Below are 22,824 nucleotides of genomic sequence, written 5' to 3'. Positions count from 1 at the left end.
CTGGAATGTGAACGGCGGAGATTGCAGGAACGTAACGTTCTGCCCAGCGCAGTATCTTGGCCACTTCTGACATTACTTGCTTGCTGCGAGTGCCCCCCTGGTGGTTTATGTACGCCACAGCCGGTCCGACTGAATGCGGACCGGCAGGCCGACAAGGAGAGGCTGTCAGTGAAGAAGGGCCAGGAAGACTGCTCTGATCTCCAGAAGATTGATAGGGAGGAGAGCTTCCTGTGAATTCCAGCGTCCTTGGGCCGTTTTCTGATGGAAAACCGCTCCCCATCCTAGAAGGCTGGCATCGGTGGTGATGACTTGCCACTGAAGTGGAAGAAAAGACCTCCCTTGTAGAACTGACGCTGTCATTGTCCACCAAGTCAGGGATTGCCTCACTCTGAGAGGGAGGAGAATAGGGCGGTCCAGAGACACCGTGCTCTTGTCCCAAGCTGAAAGAAGGGACAGCTGGAGGGGGCGAAGGGGAAATTGTGCAAAGGGCACTGCTTCCATGGCGGCTACCATCTTCCCCAGAACTTTCATGCAGGATCGAAGGGGAATAGGCGTTGACCGCTTTAGGGCTCGGATTCCCTTGGAAAGAGCTGAAAATTTTTCCCTCAAGAGAAACACCCGAGCTAGATCCGTGTCGAATTCCATGCCCAGGAAGGTCAGACGCTGAGTGGGGCTCAGAATGGACTTCTCCTTGTTGACTATCCATCCGAGACGACAGAGCGTGTCCAGGGTTATCTGGAGGCTTTGAAGGCAGTCTTGACGGGACAAGCCCTTAATCAAGAGATCGTCCAGGTAACGGATGATGAGGATCCCCCTGGAGCGAAGGATGGCCATGACTGTTGCCATTACCTTCGTGAAAACTCGTGGAGCAGAGGCTAGTCCGAAGGGAAGAGCCGTGAACTGATAGTGAGATTCCTGATCGCAAATCGAAGATATTTCTGATGTTGCAAACAAACAGGGATGTGAAGATAAGCATCCCGTATGTCCACAGAGCAAAGGAATTCTCCGGGTTCCATTGAAGCTATCACCGATCGAAGCGACTCCATTTTGAAGTGGAGAATTTTCACATGGCGATTGAGCAATTTGAGATCCAGGCTTGGTCGAAAGGTCCCGTCTTTTTTCGGGACTACGAAGTGATTTGAGTAGAACCCTGAAAACCGTTCGTCTGAGGGAACGGGAACAATCACTCCGGCGGAAAGAAGGGAGGAAACGGCTTGAAAGAATCCTGGAATGTGGGACCGCTGTCTTGGAGGTCGAGACAGGAAAAATCATCTGTTTGGCTGTGAAGCAAATTCGATCTTGTATCCGGATGCGATGATTTCCCTGACCCAAGCGTCGTCGACAAAAGACAGCCAAACGTCCGCGAAAAAGGAAAGTCTGCCTCCCACCCTGGAAAAACTTCCAGGTGGGGGTGACCCGTCACTTGGAGGAGAACCTACCGGAACGGGCACCTGGAGACCTGGAGTATTGTCCTCGAGATCTCCAGCGGGGAGCGGGTTTGTAAGCTGTTTTTTTCTGCTCTCGCTCCCTAGAGGCGGAAGGCCGATCTTGCTGGGTAGATCTCTCTGTGGACGAGAAGGGACGAAAGGGCCTAAACGGCCGGAAACCCTTTCTGTTAAAAAAGCGTTTTGGTCGAGACTGGGGGAGAGAAGTGCTTTTACCACCAGTGGCATCAGAAATTATTTGATCCAGCTTGGCTCCAAAGAACCTAGAACCATGGAATGGCAGATTGGTAAGCGACTTTTTAGAGGTGGTATCCGCATTCCATGACTTTAACCAAAGGACTCGGCGTATGGCTTCTATGTTGCTGTTAGCCCTTGCTACGCACCCAGCCGCATCCAAGGAGGCGGCTGAGGTATTTACCCGCATGATTAATTTGATCTGCCAGATCTGCCAACTCGTCCTGAGGAGCTGCCGCTAAGATGCCTCTGCGAAGAATTTTAGCCCAAGCTGAAATGACTTTCGCCACCCAAGAGGAGGCGAAAATAGGACAGAGAGAGGCGCCGGATGCCTCAAAAATAGACTTAGCTAGAGATTCTATCTGCCTGTCTGTTGGATCCTTAAGCGATGCCCCGTCCGGAAGGGATAGAACCGTCTTACGAGAGACGGAAGGATCCACTTCGGGGGCTTTGGTCGATTTTGTGAGCAGATCCACATCAAAGGGATACAGGACATCTAAGTACCTGCGGCCTGAGAAGCGTTGCTCAGGGTGCTCCCAGTGTTTGTTTAGAGTAGTATCGAACTCCTTGTGGTTTGGAAAGGTTCGGGATGGAGGCCTCGCTCGCTTAAATGGAACAGAACATTCCTGAGGAGGGGGCTTGTCCTGCTTAATTTCCAGGGTTTGGAAGATGGCAGAAAGAAGGCTATCGACCATATTCCACGTTTTAGATATGTTATATGCTTCTGAACAAGATCCCGATTGGGGATCGTCGTCTGACCTAGGGTCGTCCTCTGAAGAAGGAGAGGGACACCTGGGAGAAGCAGACGGGCCTAGCGAACTGGAAGACGAGCCAGACAGAACACGCTTCCTAGAAATCCTACTCGGCCTGTCCCTCTGAAGGTCGCGGTCAGGTGCGGACGACTCACCCTGAGAGGTGGTTGGTGCACGGGTGGCTGTAGATAGCTGAGGCAAACGTTCTAAGACCTGGACCAGGGACTGAGAGACTTTAGTCAGATCGGAGACCGACTGCGACATTGCAACGGCCCACTCTGGGAGAGGGGAAGTACCCTCATCCCGGGGATCGGTGTGCTCTTTAGAGGCCGACATAACTGAAGGACTGCAGGACGGACAGAGGGGTGACGACTGACCTGAAGCCCACTTCTTTTTACAGCGTGCACAGGCGTAATGGGTAACGGTGCGCTTGAAAGACAGAGCCACTGCAGGGTTGAGCATAGGAAAGTTACACCTTATGGCTGCACAACACAGAAAAGGACACCAGAGGAGAGCCAATTTGACAATTAAGCGCCGACCCTACCGAGAATCTGACGAGCAGCCGGACCCTAATATGTCCCCCAAGCAGCGCAGGAAGCAGTGAAAATTGCAGGAGGAAACAGGCTGTGAGCCCGGAGGGCGGGATTCGGCGCCAGGAGGTGATTGGGCAATAGTAGAGAGGGGGCGCGGTAAAAAGGGAGATTCAAATGCTGCACTGTGCTTCCTGAGACATGCGGGGCTAAGGGATCGTTCAGGATCTTACCTGACGTCCCTGAAGAGGATGACCGCAGGGGCATGAATAGGGAGCAGGCCGCTGGGAGAGGTCCTCTTACCCGTGTCATGTAGAAGACGGCGTCCTTTTGTTGGGAGCGATGGCGACCGCCGTCTTCCTCTCAGCCCTGTCCCGGGATAGTGATGAGGAGTTGTTTTGGCAAGGACCGGCCACCTGTCTTCCGCCCATAGCACGGAATGGTGATAGGGAAAAAGTCCTGCCTGCGGTACTGAGAGTTGCGATGTGGGTGACACCACACTGCTCGCTCAGCCGCATGATATGGGAAATCAGGGTGATAGCTACACTCTGTTTCCCGACGTTGAACCTGAAAAATAAATTAGAAAAGATTAAAAGGTTTGGCTAAAAAACCTAGAAGAAAAAAGGGATAATTAATCTGCGGATCTGGAGAGATCCCGGTCCGCCTCCTACAGACACTAAGCACAAACTGAGGTACTTGGTATCTGTCGGTGGGTGTATACTGCCGGGGAGGAGCCAATTTTCTTGTTTTTGCATAGTGTCAGCCTCCTAGCAGCAGCAGCATACACCCATGGTAATCTGTGTCCTCCAATAAGGCGATAAAGAAATGATTTTTTAGCCCGCAATTTTTTATTTTCACAAAGGTAACAGGAAAAATTGGACCCTAAAAATTGTTGTCCAGTTTGTCCTGAGTACGCTGGTACCCCATATGTGGGGAGGAATCACTGTATGGGCACACGTCGGGGCTCGTAAGGGAAGTAGTGACGTTTTGAAATGTCGAATTGATGGAATGGTCTGCGGGCGTCATGTTACGTTTGCAGAGCCCCTGATGTGTCTAAACAGTAGAAACCCCCCACAAGTGACCCCATTTTGGAAACTAGACCCCCCAAGGAACTTATCTAGTTGTGTGGTGAGAACTTTGAACCCACAAGTGCTTCACAGAAGTTTATAACGTAGAGCCGTAAAAATAAAAAATCATATTTTTTTTTTCCACAAAAATGACCTTTTTTCCCCATTTTTTTTATTTTACCAAGGGTAGCAAGAGGAAATGGACCCCAAAAGTTGTTGTTCAATTTGTCCTGAGTATGCTGACACCCCATATGTGGGGGTAAACCTCTGTTTTGGTGCACGGTAGAGCTCGGAAGAGAAAGAGCACCGGTTGACTTTTTCAACGCAGAATTGGCTGGAATTGAGATCGGACACCATGTTACGTTTGGAGAGCCCCTGAAGTGCCTAAATGGTGGAAGCCTCCCACAAGTGACACCATTTTGGAAACTAGACTCCCTAAGGAACTTATCTAGATGTGTGGTGAGCACTTTGAATCCCCAAGCGCTTCACAGAAGTTTATAAAAATGATTTTTTAGCCCGCAATTTTTTATTTTTACAAATGTAACAGGAGAAATTGGCCCCCAAAAGTTGTTGTCCAGTTTGTCCTGAGTACGCTGGTACCCCATATGTGGGGGGGAAACCACTGTTTGGGCACACGTCGGGGCTCGGAAGGGAAGTAGTGACGTTTTGAAATGCCGACTTGATGGAATGGTCTGCGGGCGTCATGTTACATTTGCAGAGCCTCAGATGTGCCTAAACAGTGGAAACCCCCACAAATGACACCATTTTGAAAACTAGACCCCCTAAGGAACTTATCTAGATATGTGGTGAGCTATTTGAACTCCAAAAGTCCTTCACAGAAGTTTATAGCGCAGAGCCGTGAAAATAAAAAAATAATTTTTTCCTCAAAAAATTATTTTTTAGCCCGCAATATTTTATTTTCACAAATGTAACAGGAGAAATTTGATCCCAAAAGTTGTTGTCCAGTTTGGGCTGAGTACGCTGGTACCCCATATGTGGGGTAAACCTCTGTTTGGGTACATGGTAGAGCTCGGAAGGGAAAGAGCGCAGTTTGACTTTTTCAACGCAGAATTGACTGGAGTTAAAATTGTACACCATGTTGCGTTTGCAGAGCCCCTGATGTGCCTAAACAGTGGAAAACCCCCACAAGTGACACCATTTTGGAAACTAGACCCCCTAAGGAACTTATCTACATGTGTGGTGAGCGCTTTGAACCACCAAGTGCTTCACAGAAGTTTATAACGCAGAGCCATGAAAATAAAAAATCATTTTTTTTCCACAAATATAATTTTTTAGCCCCCAATTTTTTATTTTCCCAAGGGTATCAGGAGAAATTAGACCCCTAAAGTTGTTGTGCAATTTTTCCTGAGTACGCTGATACCCCATATGTTGGGGTAAACCACTGTTTGGATACATGTCGGGGCTCGGAAGGGAGGGAGCACTGTTTGACTTTCTGGACGCAAAATTGGCTGGAATCAATGGTGGCGCCATGTTGCGTTTGGAGACCCCCTGGTGTGCCTAAATAGTGGAAACCCTCTCAATTCTAACTCAACCCTAATCCCAACACACCCCTAACCCTAATCCCAACACACCCCTAACCCTAATCCCAACCATAACCCTAACCACAAGCCTAACCCTAATCCCAACCCCAACACACCCCTAACCCTAATCTTAACCCTAATTCCAACCCTAACCGCAACCCTAACCCTAATTCTAACCCTAACTGCAACCCTAACCCTAATTGCAACCCTAACCATAATTGCAACCCTAACCCTAATTGCAAACCTAACCCTAACCCCAATTCTAACCCTAATTCTAACCCTAACGGAAAAATAAAAATAAATATATTTTCTTTATTTTATTGTGTGTCCCTAGCTAAGGGGGTGATAAAGGGGGGGCTTTATTTACTTTTTTTTGTATTTTGATCACTGTGATAGTTTATCAAAGTGTACCTGTAAAAAGAATAAATGAATCTGCTGACCGGCAGATTCGCGGGCATACTGCGCATGCACCCGCCCTTTTGTAAGATGGCGGCGCCCATGGAGAGAAGACGGCGGGACACCGGGAGATACCGGGACTCATGAGGTACCGGGGGGGCTATAGGGGGCGATCGGAAGGCAGGGGGAAGCGGAGGGGAGCAGATTATTGCGGCGGCTGCCAATCGCCGCCATCAGAAGGTGGCGGCGGCACATCGCCGCTGCCAGCCGGGGGGGGGGGGGGGGGGGGGGAGTTCGAATCACGATCTCCAGCCATGTCCGATGCTATTGCAGCATCCGCCATGGCTGGATTGTAATATTTCATCAAATTTCAAATTTCATTGATGAAATATTACTATCGCTCTGATCGGCTGTTTCACTTTTAACAGCCAATCAGAGCGATCGTAGCCACTTGGGGGCGAAGCCACCCCCCCCGTGGTAAAGTACAAAGCCCCCTGTATCTGCGGGTCGGGTGACCTTTCAGTGACCCCGGTCACCCGACCCGCAGGGGGGCTTTAAACTCATGACGCCACATAGGCGTCACTGGTCATAATGGCACAGGTATTCATGACGCCTACGTGGAGTCATTGGTCGGGAAGGGGTTAATGAAAAAAAATAAAATAGAAAAATTAGAATCCCTCTTTTGCTCAATTAAAAATAGAGAAATTAGAAATGTAATGTTTGGCAATTATGCACTTGTAAATAGTCCAATCTATGAAATCTTAAAAAAGAATTAACTTGTACAACAAATGTTTTAAAGCAAAGGAAAAATAAAAACGAAGAATTGTAACTCTAGAATTACTCTTCCCGCAATAAAAGGAGAAAGGAGAGATCAAAACATCGCATGTGCCCCAAAATGGTACCGATAAATACTACAGTTCAGGACACAAAACAACAAGCTCTCACACGGTTCCATCAACGGAAAAAGAAAATTATGTTAGGCGTCTCAGAAATACAGCAACCCAAGGCTAAAAAGAAGCATCTGTAGGAAAGGCAACAACACATATTGAATGTTCAGCTCCACACAACTGTTCTGTCCGGTGGAAGCTAAATAACAGCTGATCATTGGGGTAGTGGGGGCGCTGGGTGTCGGACCCTTGCTGATCTGATATTGATAACCTATCCTGGAGGTAGGTCGTCAATAACAATCCATTTAACCATGGCGGGTAATTATCAGTCGCTTACCTCTTCTTGTGAAGTACTCTCGGGAATAACGACCTGATAGTGCAAAATGCGGGGGGATGTCTCCTAGAAGCTCAATGATATGTGCTATGTGATCTGGAACGGAACAAGATGAGTTAGAAAGAAAAAAAAGAAATTGATTTTATTCCATTGGCTTTTATAGCGCTGTCATACTCTGTAGCGTTGTAGACAGATTGTAATCATTTACTTCCTTCATGATGATCGGAATTTGATTTTCCAATCTCAAACTCACACTCTTATAATAAAGAAGAGATATCTCTTCTGAAACATGTTGCTTACTACTCGACACTGTGTCACACTATCCCTGCTGCCAATCAGCGATGGCGGTGTCAACACTCTCCCAATAACTTTAATAACTTTGGACAAATCAAGGCATCCTTCGGAAGTGAGGGCTGCGGCTGCCCTGTCACTTCAAACAGATTTCAATTACGTTCATAGGAGGATCGAGTGAAGTTAGCACTGTAGCTGTAGGGATCCCGTGATAGTGTGCCGATGGAACCGCGCCTGCACCGGAGGTATTATTTTACTGGGAGCAAGGGGTTGTCCAAGCAGTGGAAACCCCTTTAAACCCACATACACAAGGCTCCAAAGCTGTATGATCTTGCCGATATCAGCGGGCTCGGCTAACAGTCTAATTTGTATGGGGACCTCCCAACTCACCCATGACAGATGATGTTTGGGAAACTAACGATCCGGCACGTCCGGTTTTGGACTGCTGATCTGATATTTTTGTTTCTGGTGAGATAAACCAACGCCAGAGGAATTGGACAGCGTCACTCTCATAGAGAAGAGAGGCAAAGTGGGCACTACCATGTATGGGGAAGTCAGGGAAGATAGCTGATGGCAACACAATGGCTGCACCAATCGCTCACCCGGCAACTATCTGGTGTGTAGGTGTGTATGGGGCTTAGTATATAAATGCACTGTGGAAGAAAGCATGTGGAGGAAGCCCACGTACACACTGAAAACAGATGCTCAGGATACCATTTATTGATTTACCTGGGACTGCAAGTTAACCTACAGCATTATCTCATCTCAGATCATACAGCTGTCCTGGAGAGCAAAATTGTGCCGTCATCCTCAGTATCACTACTGTCCCTGACTAATTGTGACAATCAGAGAGTACATGGACTCCTCTATTGATATTAGGGGTGATAACATGATGAAACCTTCAATATTCCCTTACTGGGGTGAGTGCAAATTAAAGCCGGGTGTCATTTGCAGTGTCCTGCCTCAGCTTCCTCCTTTGCGGATGCACCAGGACGAAAACTTTTCATGCTGGACCCCGACCCTCAAGCAAGTCCTGAATCCAGCACGAGAAGTATCATTTCACAGCCCCATTGGCGGAGAAACATTTTGGATAGTTGCCCACCTTCATCACGTGTGTAATCTTCCCCTGAATGAGGCTCAAAGAGGTAATCTCCGGTCGCCAGCTCAAAGGCCTAGAAGAGGAACCAAAGGAGGATAATTTAGTTAATTTAGATAAGTAACAATTTCGATCATTTACAGTACATCCTCTGGGTGAGTCAAACGTTAGGACTAGAGCTAGTGTAAATCGACTGGCAGGAACCGGCCATATCTGTAACCTGTAGTCCCTGAATAGGCCCCATCGGCCACGTATGTAACCTGTAGCCCCTGAATAGGCCCCATTGGCCACGTATGTAACCTGTAGCCCTTGAATAGGCCTCATCGGCCACATCTGTAACCTGTAGCCCCTACATAGACCCCGTTGTCCACGTGTGTAACCTGTAGCCTCTGAATAGGCCCCATCGGTCACGTCTGTAAGCTGTAGCTCTTGAATAGGCCCCATTGTTGACATCTGTAACTTGTAGACTCTGAATAGACCCCATCTGTAACCTATAGCCCCCTGAATAGCTCCTATCGGCCATGTCTAACCTGTAGCCCCTGAATAGGCCCCATCGGCCATGTCTGTAACCTGTAGCCCCTGAATAGGCCCCATCTGTAACCTATAGTCCCTGAATAGGCCCTATCGGCCACGACTGTAGCCTGTAGCCCCTGAATAGGCCCCATCAGCCACGTTTGCAGACCCTGAATAGGACACGTCTGTAACCTGTAGCCCCTGAATAGCTGAATAGACACCATCGGCCATGTCTGTAAGCTATAGCTCTTGAATAGGCCCAATCAGCATGTCTGTAGCCCCTGAAATGGCCCCATGTGCCACGTCTGTAACCTGTAGCCCTAGAATAGGCCCCATCATCCACGTCTGTAACTTGTAGCCCCAGAATAGGCCCCATCTGTAACCTATAGCCCATGAATAGCCCTTATCGGCCATGACTAACCTGTAGCCCCTGAACAGGCCCCATCAGAAACGTTTGCATCACGTCTGTAACCTGTAGCCCCTGAATAGGCCCCATCGGCCATGCCTGTAAGCTGAAGGCCTTGAATAGGCCCCACTGTTCACATCTGTAACTTGTAGCCCCTGAATAGGCCCCATCTGTAACCTATAGCCCCTGAATAGCTCCTATCGGCCACGTCTGTAAACTGGAGACCCTGAATAGGCCACGTCTGTAACCTGTAGCCCCTGAATAGGCCCCATCGGCCATGTCTGTAACCTGAAGCTCTAGAATAGGCCTTATCGGCCACATCTGTAACCTGTAGCCCCTGAATACCGCCACTTACCTGACGGCATCCGTTGTGACATCATCTTTGCGAGCCGGGAAATCAAGAGAGACCCCGGAGGCGGTTTTCAGGGCTGCCTACTAACATGGGCAATGGACCGGGTGTCTGAGAATCGATTTGTCCCAACGCTAGTTAGGACCTATCCTGAGTTCCAGCCTGTATTACTGGTCAGAGCGACATTCACAGTTTTGTTAGTTGATATTGAAAACTGTCAGCAAGCCTGTTGTAAGACACCCTCTTAACATCTCATAGAAACGCTTTTATTTCCTATATCCGATGTAATGAACCACCTTCCTATACTAGAGGCTTTGTGCAGACACTGAACAAGCAGGGAACATCTGGAAATTTCAATAATGAAGTCACAAAAAGTGCTGAAGCTCCCTGACTGTCCTGTGTACTGTACTTTAGGTACCACCTATTGAAAAGGGTCCTAACCCACCATACAAGCAGTGCTCCAAATATCAGCAGGCGTTCCATATCCGGCACCTATTAAAACCTCCAAGGCACGATACTGCCGCGTCTGAATGTCGTCAGTGAAGTGTTTGTGCTGCAAGAAAGAAAGATAACCAACGCCGTCATAGTCATCTACACCTGCATACTGCGACTGGGTCACCCCCGTAACCAGTATACTCACCACCCAGCATGCATTGCCCAAATCTGCAAGCTTCACTGAGATTTTATCTGCGTTTTGTGGTTCCAGGGGGTTAGTCAGGAAATCTGCAGCTTTAAGGGACACTGGAAATGTAGAAAAGGAAATGTTTTTCTAGGTTTTCTCACTGTCCGGAAGGTGAATGTGAAGTTATGTCTGCGCTGGACTTACAAGTCGGGGACAGTATGCCTCCTCTTTCCCGTCCTCCAGAGAGTCCAGATATGGCAGAGCCTGAGGTGGCGGAGAAGGCCGAGCTGGAGAAACCAGACGTGTGTGTATCGGGACTGATGCCGCGAGGACCATTGCTGAACCCATTGCAGTTCTCGTAGGCGCTGGAGGACTGAGGACTCTGAGCCAGATATGTGGTTCCTCCACTTCCTAAGGAGGAGTCTGCACCTTCACTGTCCCCGGGGAAGGGATCTGACATGGGATGGAAAGATCCGGGTTTATAAAAATCATATTTATACACATAAGAATCCTGATCTGATAGGGGAAGAATTATTAGATATTCTAGATTACTGATCTGCTGTTGAAAAGCATATAAATCAGTACTTTCCAGACTAATCAGACTTTCTGGATTATCAGATTCGGGATAATTAGGAGTTTCACTATAATTTTTTTTAACCACTTTTAACGAAAGTAGGTTTGCATCATAGAACACCATGTATGAACATGATGGTATACGACACAGGAGCAAACAGGTGATGGGCAACCTCTGATCCCGGGCATTTTACCCCTTAGATGCTGCGGTCAATAGCAATAGCAGCACAGAAACATTTAGGTGATTCGCAACCTCCAATCCTGGGCGTTTTACCCCTTAGATTCTGTGGTCAATAGCAACAGCGGCACAGAAGTTAGGTGATTGGCAACCTCCGATCAAAGGCGTTTTACTCCTTAGATGTTACAGTCAATAGCAACAGCGGCACAGAAGCAGTTAGGTGATTGGCAACCTCCGATCAAGGGCATTTTACCCCTTAGATGCTGCGCTCAATAGCAACAGTGCTACAGAAGCATTGAGGCGATTGGCAACCTCCAATACCGGACACTTTACCCCTCAGATGCTGCGGTCATAGCAACAGCGACACAGAAGCATTTAGGTGATTGGCTACCTTTAATCCTGTGCGTTTTACCCCTTAGAAGCTGCGTTCAATAGCAACAGCGGCACAGAAGCAGATAGGTGATTGGCAACCTCCGATCAAGGGTGTTTGACCCCTTAGATGCTGCGGTCAATAGCAACAGTGCCACAGAAGCATTTAGGTGATTGGCAACCTCCAACAATGGGCGTTTTATCCCTCGGATGCTGAGGTCAATAGCAACTGTGGTCAATAGCAACAGAGGTGCAGAAACAGTTAGGTGATTGGCAACCTCCCATCCCAGGCGTTTTACCCCTCAGATGCTGCGGTCAAAAGCAACAGCGGCACAGAAGCAGTTAGGTAAGGGAGTGGGGATGTTCACCTGTGCCAGAAGAGGGACAATGTGGATTGTTCATACTGCCCGCAGCATATACTCACTCTCCCCGATGCCAGCAACTTCGTGGCTTATTTTGGAGCCCCATGACTGCTCGTCGAGTCCCTGCTGATATGGCTCTAGGATGGGGGTCCCTAGACGGCCATTGCCAGACCCCAGCTCCTCCATGTTGTGGATGTCCCGCAGTCTTTCTTCCAGAAGTTTCTGTTGCCGTTTTTGTTGTCTTTTTAACTTCTTCTTCTTGTTTTTAGAGACTTTCTCATTCTGCGGTGAACAAGAAGAACACAATAACCAAGTTATACAGAAAAAACGCACGAGGCACAACTGACATCATTCCTAAGTACCGTTTTAATGGCACTGTCACGACCAAGAGAAAAACAAATTAGAAAGTAGTTCAGAATGGGGTAAAATACTCACAGAATTAATAGTCATGTTACCTGCTCCTGTTCCGTTACATCCTGCTGCAGCAATGGTGTCTGTGACCGCTCCTGTCAATCAATGGCTGTAGTGATAGCAGGAGCAGCTAATGGCTGCAGCCAAAGGCGCCATCACTGCAGTAAGAATGTACAGGTGCAGATACTGGCGGGAGACCAGAAAGCAACATAACGAGAGTGGTGGTGGGAATCAGTGTTAACCCATTGCAAGCTTTTTTTTTTTTAAATTTTTCTTTGTTGGACAACCCCTTTAAGCAAACTTTGGCCATACACTTTAGATTACAGTTCATTCACAGGATGGCTATCTTTGCCGACCCCTTCATACACATACATGCTGAGCTTGGCACGTGGTGGCAATCTATCTTCCTACAGAGAAAACAGATTGGACATGTTGGAATCCAACATACTCAACCCTTCTTTCACCTGACATCGGGTGAGAGAGTCCAGACATCCCCCATACACATCACATGGTCGGCCGTTTCCACCAGCATTCAGCTAATGTATATAGCGACGTTTAAAGGGGATGTCATCAGAATGACAGCAGGTGAATATAATATAGGTGAATATAATGGAAGTCTGAGTGGTCAAATCCCAGGACAAATCATCAAAAAAAAAAAAAAATGGCAGACCCCAAGTAAAGAGCAGTATTACATGGTGCTCACCTCGCGCTGTCAACATCGGGTCTCTGATTAAGAGTACCCCCAGAGGACATCAATATGCCTTAATGAGTCATTTGGGCAGGAGCAGTCCAAGGTGGCGCAACCCCTTTATCAGCCATGTCACCAATAATATGCAGCCGATAAGTAATGGCGTGATAGTAACGCTTTAATAAAGATTGTCCGTTTCTCTTTTTTTCATCTGATAGTCCAGAATATTTTGTAATGCCAGATTAACAGAATACACCAAAGACACGCACAGCAACCGATAACTCACAGACGTCACAGACTGGAGAGCCTTTTTATGGAGCCGTCACATTCTTAATTCATCGTCCGGCAATCGCATAAATAGCAATTACATAACATACTGTCATAATTAAAAATAGTCCCTGCGCTACACAGGAAAAAACTGCAGGGGGGTACGAGTATGAGCACACTAATGATAGGCTTACATGCTCACTGCCTACGACTAGGGGGAGCTTTAAAATGCAGTTTGTTATTTTTTCACATTTTTGGGGGGATATTTCTACACTTTATATCGCACCAATTCTTATACACCAAAAACGTGAAAGAAACTGCAGCCCTGATTGTCTGTAGCACATGCCAGGATGTAATTATTATAAGTGTCCATACACATGCCACAGTGTTCCTATGATAACACTGAACTGCCGGACAGGCAGTGTTGTCATGTGGACGATGATGACAGCTATTTTTCCATAAAAAGGCGACGGCGTCTGTGGCACTTACCAAGTTGTGATGTGTAGGAGGCGCAGAGCTGACTGATTGTACCCAGACAGTAGAGCAGAAAGGAGCAGGAAAACACAAAGAAAGAAAGAACACCCTTAGATGAGATTAGGAGAATAATAATATGTTGTTACCAGTGAAAACGAGGCGGAAACTTGGTGCCGTACAGGCCAGATGCACGGTGCGGACATGTGCAGTTAGTATTAGGGTGCATGGGGAGTAATAGAATGTGACGCTTTAGAAACAAAATGAGAAATTCCTTAAATGAGCCTGTCAGCACATAATGACTGTTCAAACCAAGCACCCTTGGCATCACCTAGCATTCAGTGCACCTTCCCACCTACCTGTTTTCTATCTATCTTGGCCCCTCTCTACCTCCGGTAAAGCCAGAGCTATCAATCAAGGAAAAGGTGGTGGCGCTAGATGATAAATTAGTAAGTGGGAAGGCTGCGCTTTGTTTGAACAGTCATTTTCTGCTGACAGGCTCCCTTTAAAGGGTTATTGCTTTAGATAGGTGATCACTATCAGATCAATGTGGGCCCGACAGCCAAAACGGAGCATCGGTCGTGCATGTGTGCTACCGCTCAACTTCATCCCATTGGACCACCAGAGATGGCTCTACTAACATCCGCGGTGGTCTTACCACCCCCACTTATCTAATAGTTATCATCTATGATCCAGGAGTAAATTGTATTTAATAATAAGTAAAAGGCATTATCCTCTGGGCGGGGGACACTTGTAATAAGCAGAACAGCCCTTTAAACAGAAATGATTTGATGTTTCACATTGCTCTCCATTTCCACCAGCTGTATATGGCGGCACAGAACCTGCAAATGGACCCCAGGCTGTTATAAAATATAGGGAGTTACCTTCCCGGCGGAATTGACGAGAGATGAGCAGATTGATTTGCTGGCATCCAGTATAGGTCAGTGGTATATGGCTGCTAGATGAGAGGCCGCAAATCTCCTACCTTTTGATTAGCCTGACAAATTATGGGATTGCTAGAAGGTAAAAGATTTGCAGGTCTCCCACCTATCCTCCAGGTATCACTGACCTGGACGCTGGGTCGCGGTCCCTCGAATCGATCCGCTCAAAGAACTATTCAGGCAATTGGACAACATTTCTTCTAAAGTGTCTCCAAAGTCTTTAATGCAATGGAAGGACCATGAGGAAATCCTTACCGGCAGATCCAGAGGGTGGAGGCTCTCCGGACTGCTGCCAAAGGGTGGCCTCGGCAGCGAGGCGTCGGATGTAACCCTCCTCTACACACATTAGGATGTTCTCTGGCTTAATATCGGTATGGATGATCTTGCATTTGGTGTGGAGATAATCCAAGCCTTGTAATACCTGAGTGACCAAAACATGAGAGCGAGAAATATTGCTAAGGTTGGAGTCCACACCTTGGCCATGGCACAGGTCGAGCAGCCAAATATAATAAGTCCACATTAAATTCTCAGCATAATGCAAGTGATTGGGGCCACACTGTCACCCATAGGGTACCACGACATCAACAAGCAAGTTGCACCCAGCTGATACAGTCATGACACCCTAGGGGTCATAAGGAGACCCCATTCACTTGTACTGTGTTGCAACGTGGCGGCCAAACTTGTCTGTGCCGCAACCAAAGTTTTCATGTAACTTTAATACTTGGACAATGGCGAAGATTGGCAATTATCACAGGTCAGAACCTACCTGACGTATGATGCTCTTCACGCAGGGTAAGGGGAGTCCTTCGTAATTAGATTTGATGATCCACTTCAGTAACTGGTGTCCGAGTACCTCCAGAACCATGCAGACATCTGAGCTGGTTAAGGCAATATCCCTACTGAGGGTCTTACCAATAACCCCCCACCCCAGCTACAGATATGGCTGCTGTAAAAGATACGTACACCGTTCACACCGGATATCTTGAAGTCATCAATAAGCTGCACAATCCTCTCTCGCTTGGGGTCACTCGGGTCACTGTCCCTAACCTGAGAAGGCAGCGGAGAAGGTGACACTGTGACTTGGAGACTGAACCCGGAGCGGGGCACATCAGGTTAGCAGCGTATCAGTGACAGCCTGATGGGAGTGATACTTACACATTTCAGCAGTTTGATCTCATCAATGGCCGTCTCTGTGTAATGCACAGCGCTCTTCACCACTTTAAGAGCTCCGAAACGTTTCCGTCTGAAATCAGAAAATACACAGAAATCAATAAAGAACAGGGGAAGGTAAGAAGAAACCCAAAACTGGTCATTGTACAGTAGAAAGAAATGTTTAGGAGCTCAGCTATGGCCCACTCACTGTCCTGTGTCTGGCTGTAGGACAACTGTCTGCAGTATGAGCCTCCCTGTGCTATGAGGCCAACACATTGTTAAAGGGGTTGTGGACCTTGGGATAGGTCAGCAATATTTTACAGGTGGGGGTGCGACACCCGGCATCCCCGATGATCGGCTGTTCCCGGCTGAATGTGACCAGCTGCGTAGCGGAACAGCACAGCTCCCTCAACTGTATAGTGGCCACAGTGAGGTACTGCAGATCCACACCTATGACAGGATGTGCCGTATCCATTCGCTATAAAGTTGACAGTTGTCTGCTGGTCCAAAACTGATCACATTTAGCCACCACTAACACCAGCTGATTAGTGATGGTGAGAGGGGACTGCACCCCCTGATTTGGCATTGATGACCTATATAATTGTACTGGGCAATCCCTTTAACAATACATTTGTCTCCATGCAGGAGAGGGCTTCTGCTGCAGCTAGTTGTCCTACAGGCAGACACAGAACAGTGACAGGGAGGGGAGGGACATGGCCGAGCTCCTAAAAATATTTCTACATTGCAATAGCCAGTTCTGGGTTTCTTCTTCGCTCCCGCTGTTCTGTATGGATATGTATATATTATTAGGTCATAATAAAAAGTACTGAAGAGCCCGTATAAGTCACACCACTCTGATCTTGAAACTTACTTAAGGTCCCAGCACAGCCATACGGTGGAGAAGTGCCCCCATCCAAGCTTTCGAACGACATGGTACCGGCCATTAAAAAGGTCCCCAACTTTAACTGGGTAGTAGCCCCCTAAAACACAGAAATAAACAAAAACTTTTTATACTTTTCAAATAATGTATCCCCCATAACCACTCCACACTGTACATGGATATATCCACTTTACAAAAGCTTTTCTCAGGACGCCCTGTCCTGTTGCCTATTTTAGATTGGAGAAATAATAACATCTATGTTTTAAGACGACGCCTGGCGCCTTGGAAATTTGAGGCGACAATGGATCTGAATGGCAACCGATGGACCCAATGGACTAATGAGGTATTCTAGGTTTCATTGAAATTTCTGTGGTTTGGTGGCCTGCCATCGAAAGTAACCGAACCCTTGACTGACGCTCCTACCTCCAGTGTGATAGTACAGACCTTATAAAGAGTTCTCCCCACGCATTTCTATCTGTCCATGGAAACCATGAAAAAACTGATATAAAGTTTGTTTGAGAGCCGGCAAATGAGCGCACTGTCAACATATGTTGTTAAGATGAATACTTGAAGAAACCAGAGCCGCCCCTGCAAGTGATGTCACGTATAATTTGGGCATTTGTCTTACAACGCACACTGAGAGTGGACTCTGTTGCCAGCTCGTTACTGCTGATCTGAACCAGTGACAGAGCGCACTGTCATTGTGCAGGTCACACAGTGACAGGGCAGGAAGTAGCCTAGCCCCGGAAATGAAGGGCACTGACAGTGATTGAAATATTTGCTCCCTGATGATACTTCATTTGAGTTTCCCAGCATGCACTGGGATACTCAAACGAAGCATCATCAAAAAGAAATTATGACCAAAAAAAAAAAGCAGTTAGTGCAATGAGGGAATTATTAAAGTATATAAGAAAACAGATTAGATAAAGGCATTAAATAGACAGGTAATTAGGATGAAAATTAATGTGTATTTCGGACCACCCCTTTAAGGTCTCTTCTCACCTCTACAATAATCTCCAGGATCCTCCTGTTCCTCATTATCAGAGCCCAGTGGCCCAGGAGGAGGCAGCACTGGTGTTGGTGGGGTAGGAGGGGGTCCTGGAGACATGGGCACATCATGTAGGCTAGGGTCAATGATGCTGTAAAAAAACAGAAGAAAGATTGAGAATATTTACAAGAAGTATTTGACCATTACATATGGGCACCAAGTAGGATTAGCGGGAATGAGGAATTTGATTAATGTAATGATTAGTATTCAGGTTCCCAAAATACAAAATCACGGTATTGTAGAGACTGGAAACGCAAGTCAGTAATGAACCATGCAGAAGGCTTCACAATTCAGCTGCGGTGCCCTTCTGTTAAAGGAAAATTGTCAGCAGGTTATACTATGTAATTTGAGAGCAGCACGAGACCCTAATTCCAGCGATGTGTCACTTACTGGACTGTGTGTTGCTGTTTCAATATAATCAGCATTTTATCAGCAGGAGATTATCGCTACGGGACTAGGGGTCTCGTGCCTCCTAGTCCAGCAATGCCCCCATTTGCAGCTTTCCGGTTATGTACAGTGCACAGACAGCTGCCAATCACAGGTGTGAGCAAAGTTATAAACAGAATAGTATTCAGAGCTCTGCTAGATCTGCAGCAGATAAAACTGTGATTGTATCAAAATGATAGTAAGCAGCCCAGTAAGTGACATCGCTGGAATCAAAGTCTTTGCCCCCAAATCATGCTGCTCAGAGAATACATAGCAGAAACCTGTTGACCGTTATAAAGGGATTTAAGGATCCTATGTAAATTAGTGTAAAGTCGACAGAGTGCGCCGCCAAGGCCAAAGTTTCGACAATCCTAGAATATAGCGTAGAGACGTCACAAGTGTTTACTAAGTGTAATATCTACATTATAATAGCCAGAAGGCTCGTTTACCAGCAGTTGCGAGAATTCATTGGCCGATGGGTCCAACCTAAGCTCGGCCACAATAGAGAATGGAAAATACATATAATGGTAATGAAAGTGAGATTGGGCGTTTTCTACAAAAAGAATCAAGGATCACCGGTCAGTACCTAAACCTAAAACCAATGTACCTCTCTCTCCAAACCAATATGGAATCAACTAATAGAATCAATCTATGGATTCATATATGTGCCAGAATAATTTTAGATGTACGAATCAATTTTTTTGTGTAACACAAACTCAAATTCAACAACTTTAGCCCCGTTATCTACAAAGCCACCCTTCTATTACATCGAAATGGCTGTCACGTGCTACGTTTTCCCAGCAGCAGCTGGTCGGCCACGGCACCCCCCTGGCAAAACCGGGTGTGTGAGGCGTTAAGCTGATCGCACAGTACACACTGCTGGTATTCTCTGTTGTCAACAGCGCACATACTTAGGGTGTGTGCACACGTTGCGGATTCTGCTGTGGATTTTTCTACACAGATTTGTCAAAATCCGCAGGTAAATCCATAGGTCCAATGACCAGCAGTTTATCTGCAGATTAGCCAGCGGTTTTCGCCTGTGGTTTGACACCTGTCATGGAACAGGTGCCAAACCACTGTGGAATCCGCACAAAGAATTGACATGCTGCGGATTTAAATCCACAGCAAATCCATGCGGAAAAATCCACAATGGATGCACTGCGTTTTCCATTTTACATTAACTAAAATGGTACTGTACAACGCAGCAGAAACTGCTGCGGATCCGCAGGGCCAAATCCGCTGCGGATCCGCAGGGCCAAATCCGCTGCGGATCCGCAGGGCCAAATCCGCTGCGGATCCGCAGGGCCAAATCCGCTGCGGATCCGCAGGGCCAAATCCGCTGCGGATCCGCAGGGCCAAATCCGCTGCGGATCCGCAGGGCCAAATCCGCAACATGTGCGGATTCTGTGCACACACCCTTACAGTGGCTTGTGAAGGTATTCACCCTCTTGGCTTTCTACCTATATTGTTACATTACAATCTGTGTTTAAATATTTTCATAATCCGATTTGGAATGTGTATCTGTGTTCACTCCTTTATCTATGAAGCTCGTAAAGGTTTCTAGTGCAAGCAATTCCCTTCATAAGTCCCACGTTTAGTGACAGGATGCCCCCCTGTGTGTAATCTAAGTGACACATGTCTGTCAGTATATACACTTTACCTTTCCTAAAAGGCCACAGAGGCTGCAACACCATTAACAAGAGGCACCACTAACCAAACAACACCACGAAGACCAAGAACATCTCCATACACCATTACCACGAAGACCAAGGAGATCTCCAAACACCATTACCACGAAGACCAAGGAGATCTCCAAACACCATTACCACGAAGACCAAGGAGATCTCCAAACACCTTTACCACGAAGACCAAGGAGATCTCCAAACACCATTACCACGAAGACCAAGGAGATCTCCAAACACCATTACCACGAAGACCAAGGAGATCTCCAAACACCATTACCACGAAGACCAAGGAGATCTCCAAACACAACCACGAAGACCACGGAGATCTCCAAACAACACTACAAAGACCAAGGAGATCTCCAAACACCAACATGAAGACCAAGGAGCTCTGGAAACAAGTCAGGGACAAATGATAAATCATTTGGAGTGGCGTCATTGGATACATGTTATCCGCTTTTTGTTGATATATGGTTATAAAGCACCCATTCATTTTTTGATCATGACGGGGATACTGATTTATAATATTTAAAGCCCCTTTAAATTTTGGATATGTTTGTGGATATTTCTTTGGTCATAAGTCAGGGACAAAGTTCTTGAGAAGAACAAGTCAGAGTTGGGTTATAAAAAATATTCCAATCTGTGATGATCCCCGAAGCACCACCAAATCCATCATCATCAAATGGAAAGAACATGGTACCACAATAAACCTGCCAAGAGAGGGCGCCCACAAAAACTCTCAGCCTGGGCAAGGAGGGAATTAATCAGAGAGGCAGCACAGAGACCAAAGCTAACCCTCAAGGGGCCGCAGAGTTACCAAGCAGAGCCTGAAGAAGTATCTGTCCACACTGCCACAATAAGACGTACACACCATAGAGGTGGACTTTATGGAAGAATGGGCAGAAAAACGCCTTTACTTACACACAAAAATAGTAAGGCTTGTTTTGAGTTTGCCAAAAGACATGTGGGGGGCTCCTCAAATGTATGGCGGAAGGAGCTGTTGTCAGATGACAGCAAAATTAACATTTACCTTGGTGGCCAAAAAGTTTATGTCTGGCGCCAAACCAACACAGCTTATCACCCCAAGAACAACATCACTAGAGTGAAGCATGGTGGTGGCAGTATTATGCGGTCTGGATGCTTTTCAGAAGCAGGGACAGAGAAAATGGTCCGAATCAAGGGGAAGATGGATGGTGCGAAATACAGGGATATTCTTGAGCAAAACCTGTTTCAGTCTGTCAGTTATTTGAGAATGGGATGGAGGTTCTCCTTCCAACAAGACAATGACCCAAATCATACTGCTAAAGGAACACTCGAATGGTTTAAGGGGAAACGTGGAAATGTTTTGGAGTTGACCAGACCTTAATCCAATTGAGAATCTGTGGCAAGATTATAAGATTGCTGTTCATCAGTTTAAACCATCTAACGTGAAGGAGCTGAAGCAGTTTTGCCTTGAGAAATGGGCAAAAATCCCTGAGGGAAGATGTGGAAAGCTCATAAAGACTTCTCCAAAGCGACATGCAGCTGTAATTGCCGCAAAAGGAGGGTCTAAAAAGTACTGACTTTAGGGGGTGAATAGTAATGCACGCTGAAGTTTTCAGTTATTTTGTCCAATTTGTTGTTTGCTTCACAATAAAAAGAATGTGCACAGTTGTCAGCATGTTCTGTACATGAACTGATGCAAACTCTCCAAAAAAAAAAACCTGTAAAATTTCAGGTTGTGAGGTAGCAAAACATGAAAAATGTCAAGGGGGTGTATACTTTTGCAAGCCACTGTACAGCCACATTCTGACTGTGTCCGGCCTTGTTAGATTTACCTGTATGGAGCATAGCCGCACACATCTAGTGGGCATGTGACGTGTCACGCCCGTCCTCTCCCGACACCTCTGTGGGCTTGGTTACACTTTTTCTGTAACCTCCATTCATAGTTATGGGAGTTGTTAGTCAAAAAGCAGCGTACAGCAGTTTTCTTGACCTCGTCTCCGGGGGCCAGTCCTCTAGAAGAAGCTATTCCTGTCTCGGCCATGAAAGGTATAATCGTTAAGTCTTTTCTATTTCACCATGCATACGCTGCAGTACAAAGCGTTAACTAGTTGCTTGTTATATTTTATGTATTTTACATTAATGCAATATGAGGCAGAAGCCTGTTAGCGCCACTACTATCCCTATTCTGGACGTTATCGGAGAGTCTTGGTTCGCATCCACTTTGGCTGCAGTTAGTGAAGATGGAAAGTATCCAGATTTATATGAGCCAGAAGGCTGAATACTGAGGCAGTCAGACGTCAGCGCAACCTGCGGGTGTCAGATGATTGCATTTATCAACAAAGTCCATTTAAAAAGCCCATCAGTTGGCCAAACCATTGTTCAACTCTCTCCCGACTCTGCCATATACAGGAGCGCTCTGTCGAGAGAGCCGCCGACGGACATTTCTCCAGGGAGAATAAAAAGATTAACAAGTGGAATTGTAAAGATCGGATCCTTTTCTCCATCATGATTAGTGATAAGCGAACATGCTGGGATAAGGTGTTATCCGCCATGATCGGGTGCTAGCAGAGTGACTTCGACGTGCTCGAATAATATGTCCGTGTCAGGTCGATAGCCACAACACATGCAGGGATTGCCTGTTTGTTAGGGCTTCCTGATATTTTGCAGCTGTCCAACAGCCGCAGAGACTCGAACATATTATTCGACCACGCGGAAGACACTCTTAGCACCCAAGCATGCTCAGATAACACCTTATTCCAGCACACTCGCTCATCGCTAATCATGATCATAAATCGTGAAGGCCGGATCCTTCTCTCCTTTGACATCATCAGTCGGGGGGGAGAGTTTTACCAACTTTAGTCCCCATGTAGCTGCCTCCCCCGCTAACTATTATTATAGCATCATTGAGTCTATCTTTTTACAATTTTG

At 46.7% G+C, this 22,824-nt stretch overlaps 1 protein-coding gene across 1 annotated transcript in view; it reads right to left on the bottom strand.

The window, feature by feature from the left end:
- Positions 1-22,824, bottom strand: part of SRPK3 (SRSF protein kinase 3) — a 49,936-nt gene that overhangs the window by 19,757 nt on the left and 7,355 nt on the right. The window contains exons 3-15 of the mRNA XM_073590763.1: positions 17,758-17,894; positions 16,747-16,855; positions 15,879-15,966; positions 15,683-15,770; positions 15,490-15,596; positions 14,979-15,144; positions 13,801-13,832; positions 12,008-12,227; positions 10,668-10,916; positions 10,482-10,582; positions 10,287-10,394; positions 8,580-8,649; positions 7,190-7,282 (exon numbers count right to left, since the gene is read on the bottom strand). Coding sequence (XP_073446864.1) covers positions 7,190-7,282; positions 8,580-8,649; positions 10,287-10,394; positions 10,482-10,582; positions 10,668-10,916; positions 12,008-12,227; positions 13,801-13,832; positions 14,979-15,144; positions 15,490-15,596; positions 15,683-15,770; positions 15,879-15,966; positions 16,747-16,855; positions 17,758-17,894 — 1,568 coding nt within the window. The remainder of the gene's footprint in view (positions 1-7,189; positions 7,283-8,579; positions 8,650-10,286; positions 10,395-10,481; positions 10,583-10,667; positions 10,917-12,007; positions 12,228-13,800; positions 13,833-14,978; positions 15,145-15,489; positions 15,597-15,682; positions 15,771-15,878; positions 15,967-16,746; positions 16,856-17,757; positions 17,895-22,824) is intronic.

The sequence above is a fragment of the Dendrobates tinctorius genome, unplaced genomic scaffold, assembly GCF_039654945.1.
Source record: "Dendrobates tinctorius isolate UK_male_01 unplaced genomic scaffold, ASM3965494v1 ptg000120l, whole genome shotgun sequence".
Taxonomy (NCBI): Eukaryota; Metazoa; Chordata; class Amphibia; order Anura; family Dendrobatidae; genus Dendrobates; species Dendrobates tinctorius.
The sequence above is the reverse complement of the archived record's forward strand: the minus strand, read 5'-3'. Positions and strand labels throughout refer to the sequence as shown.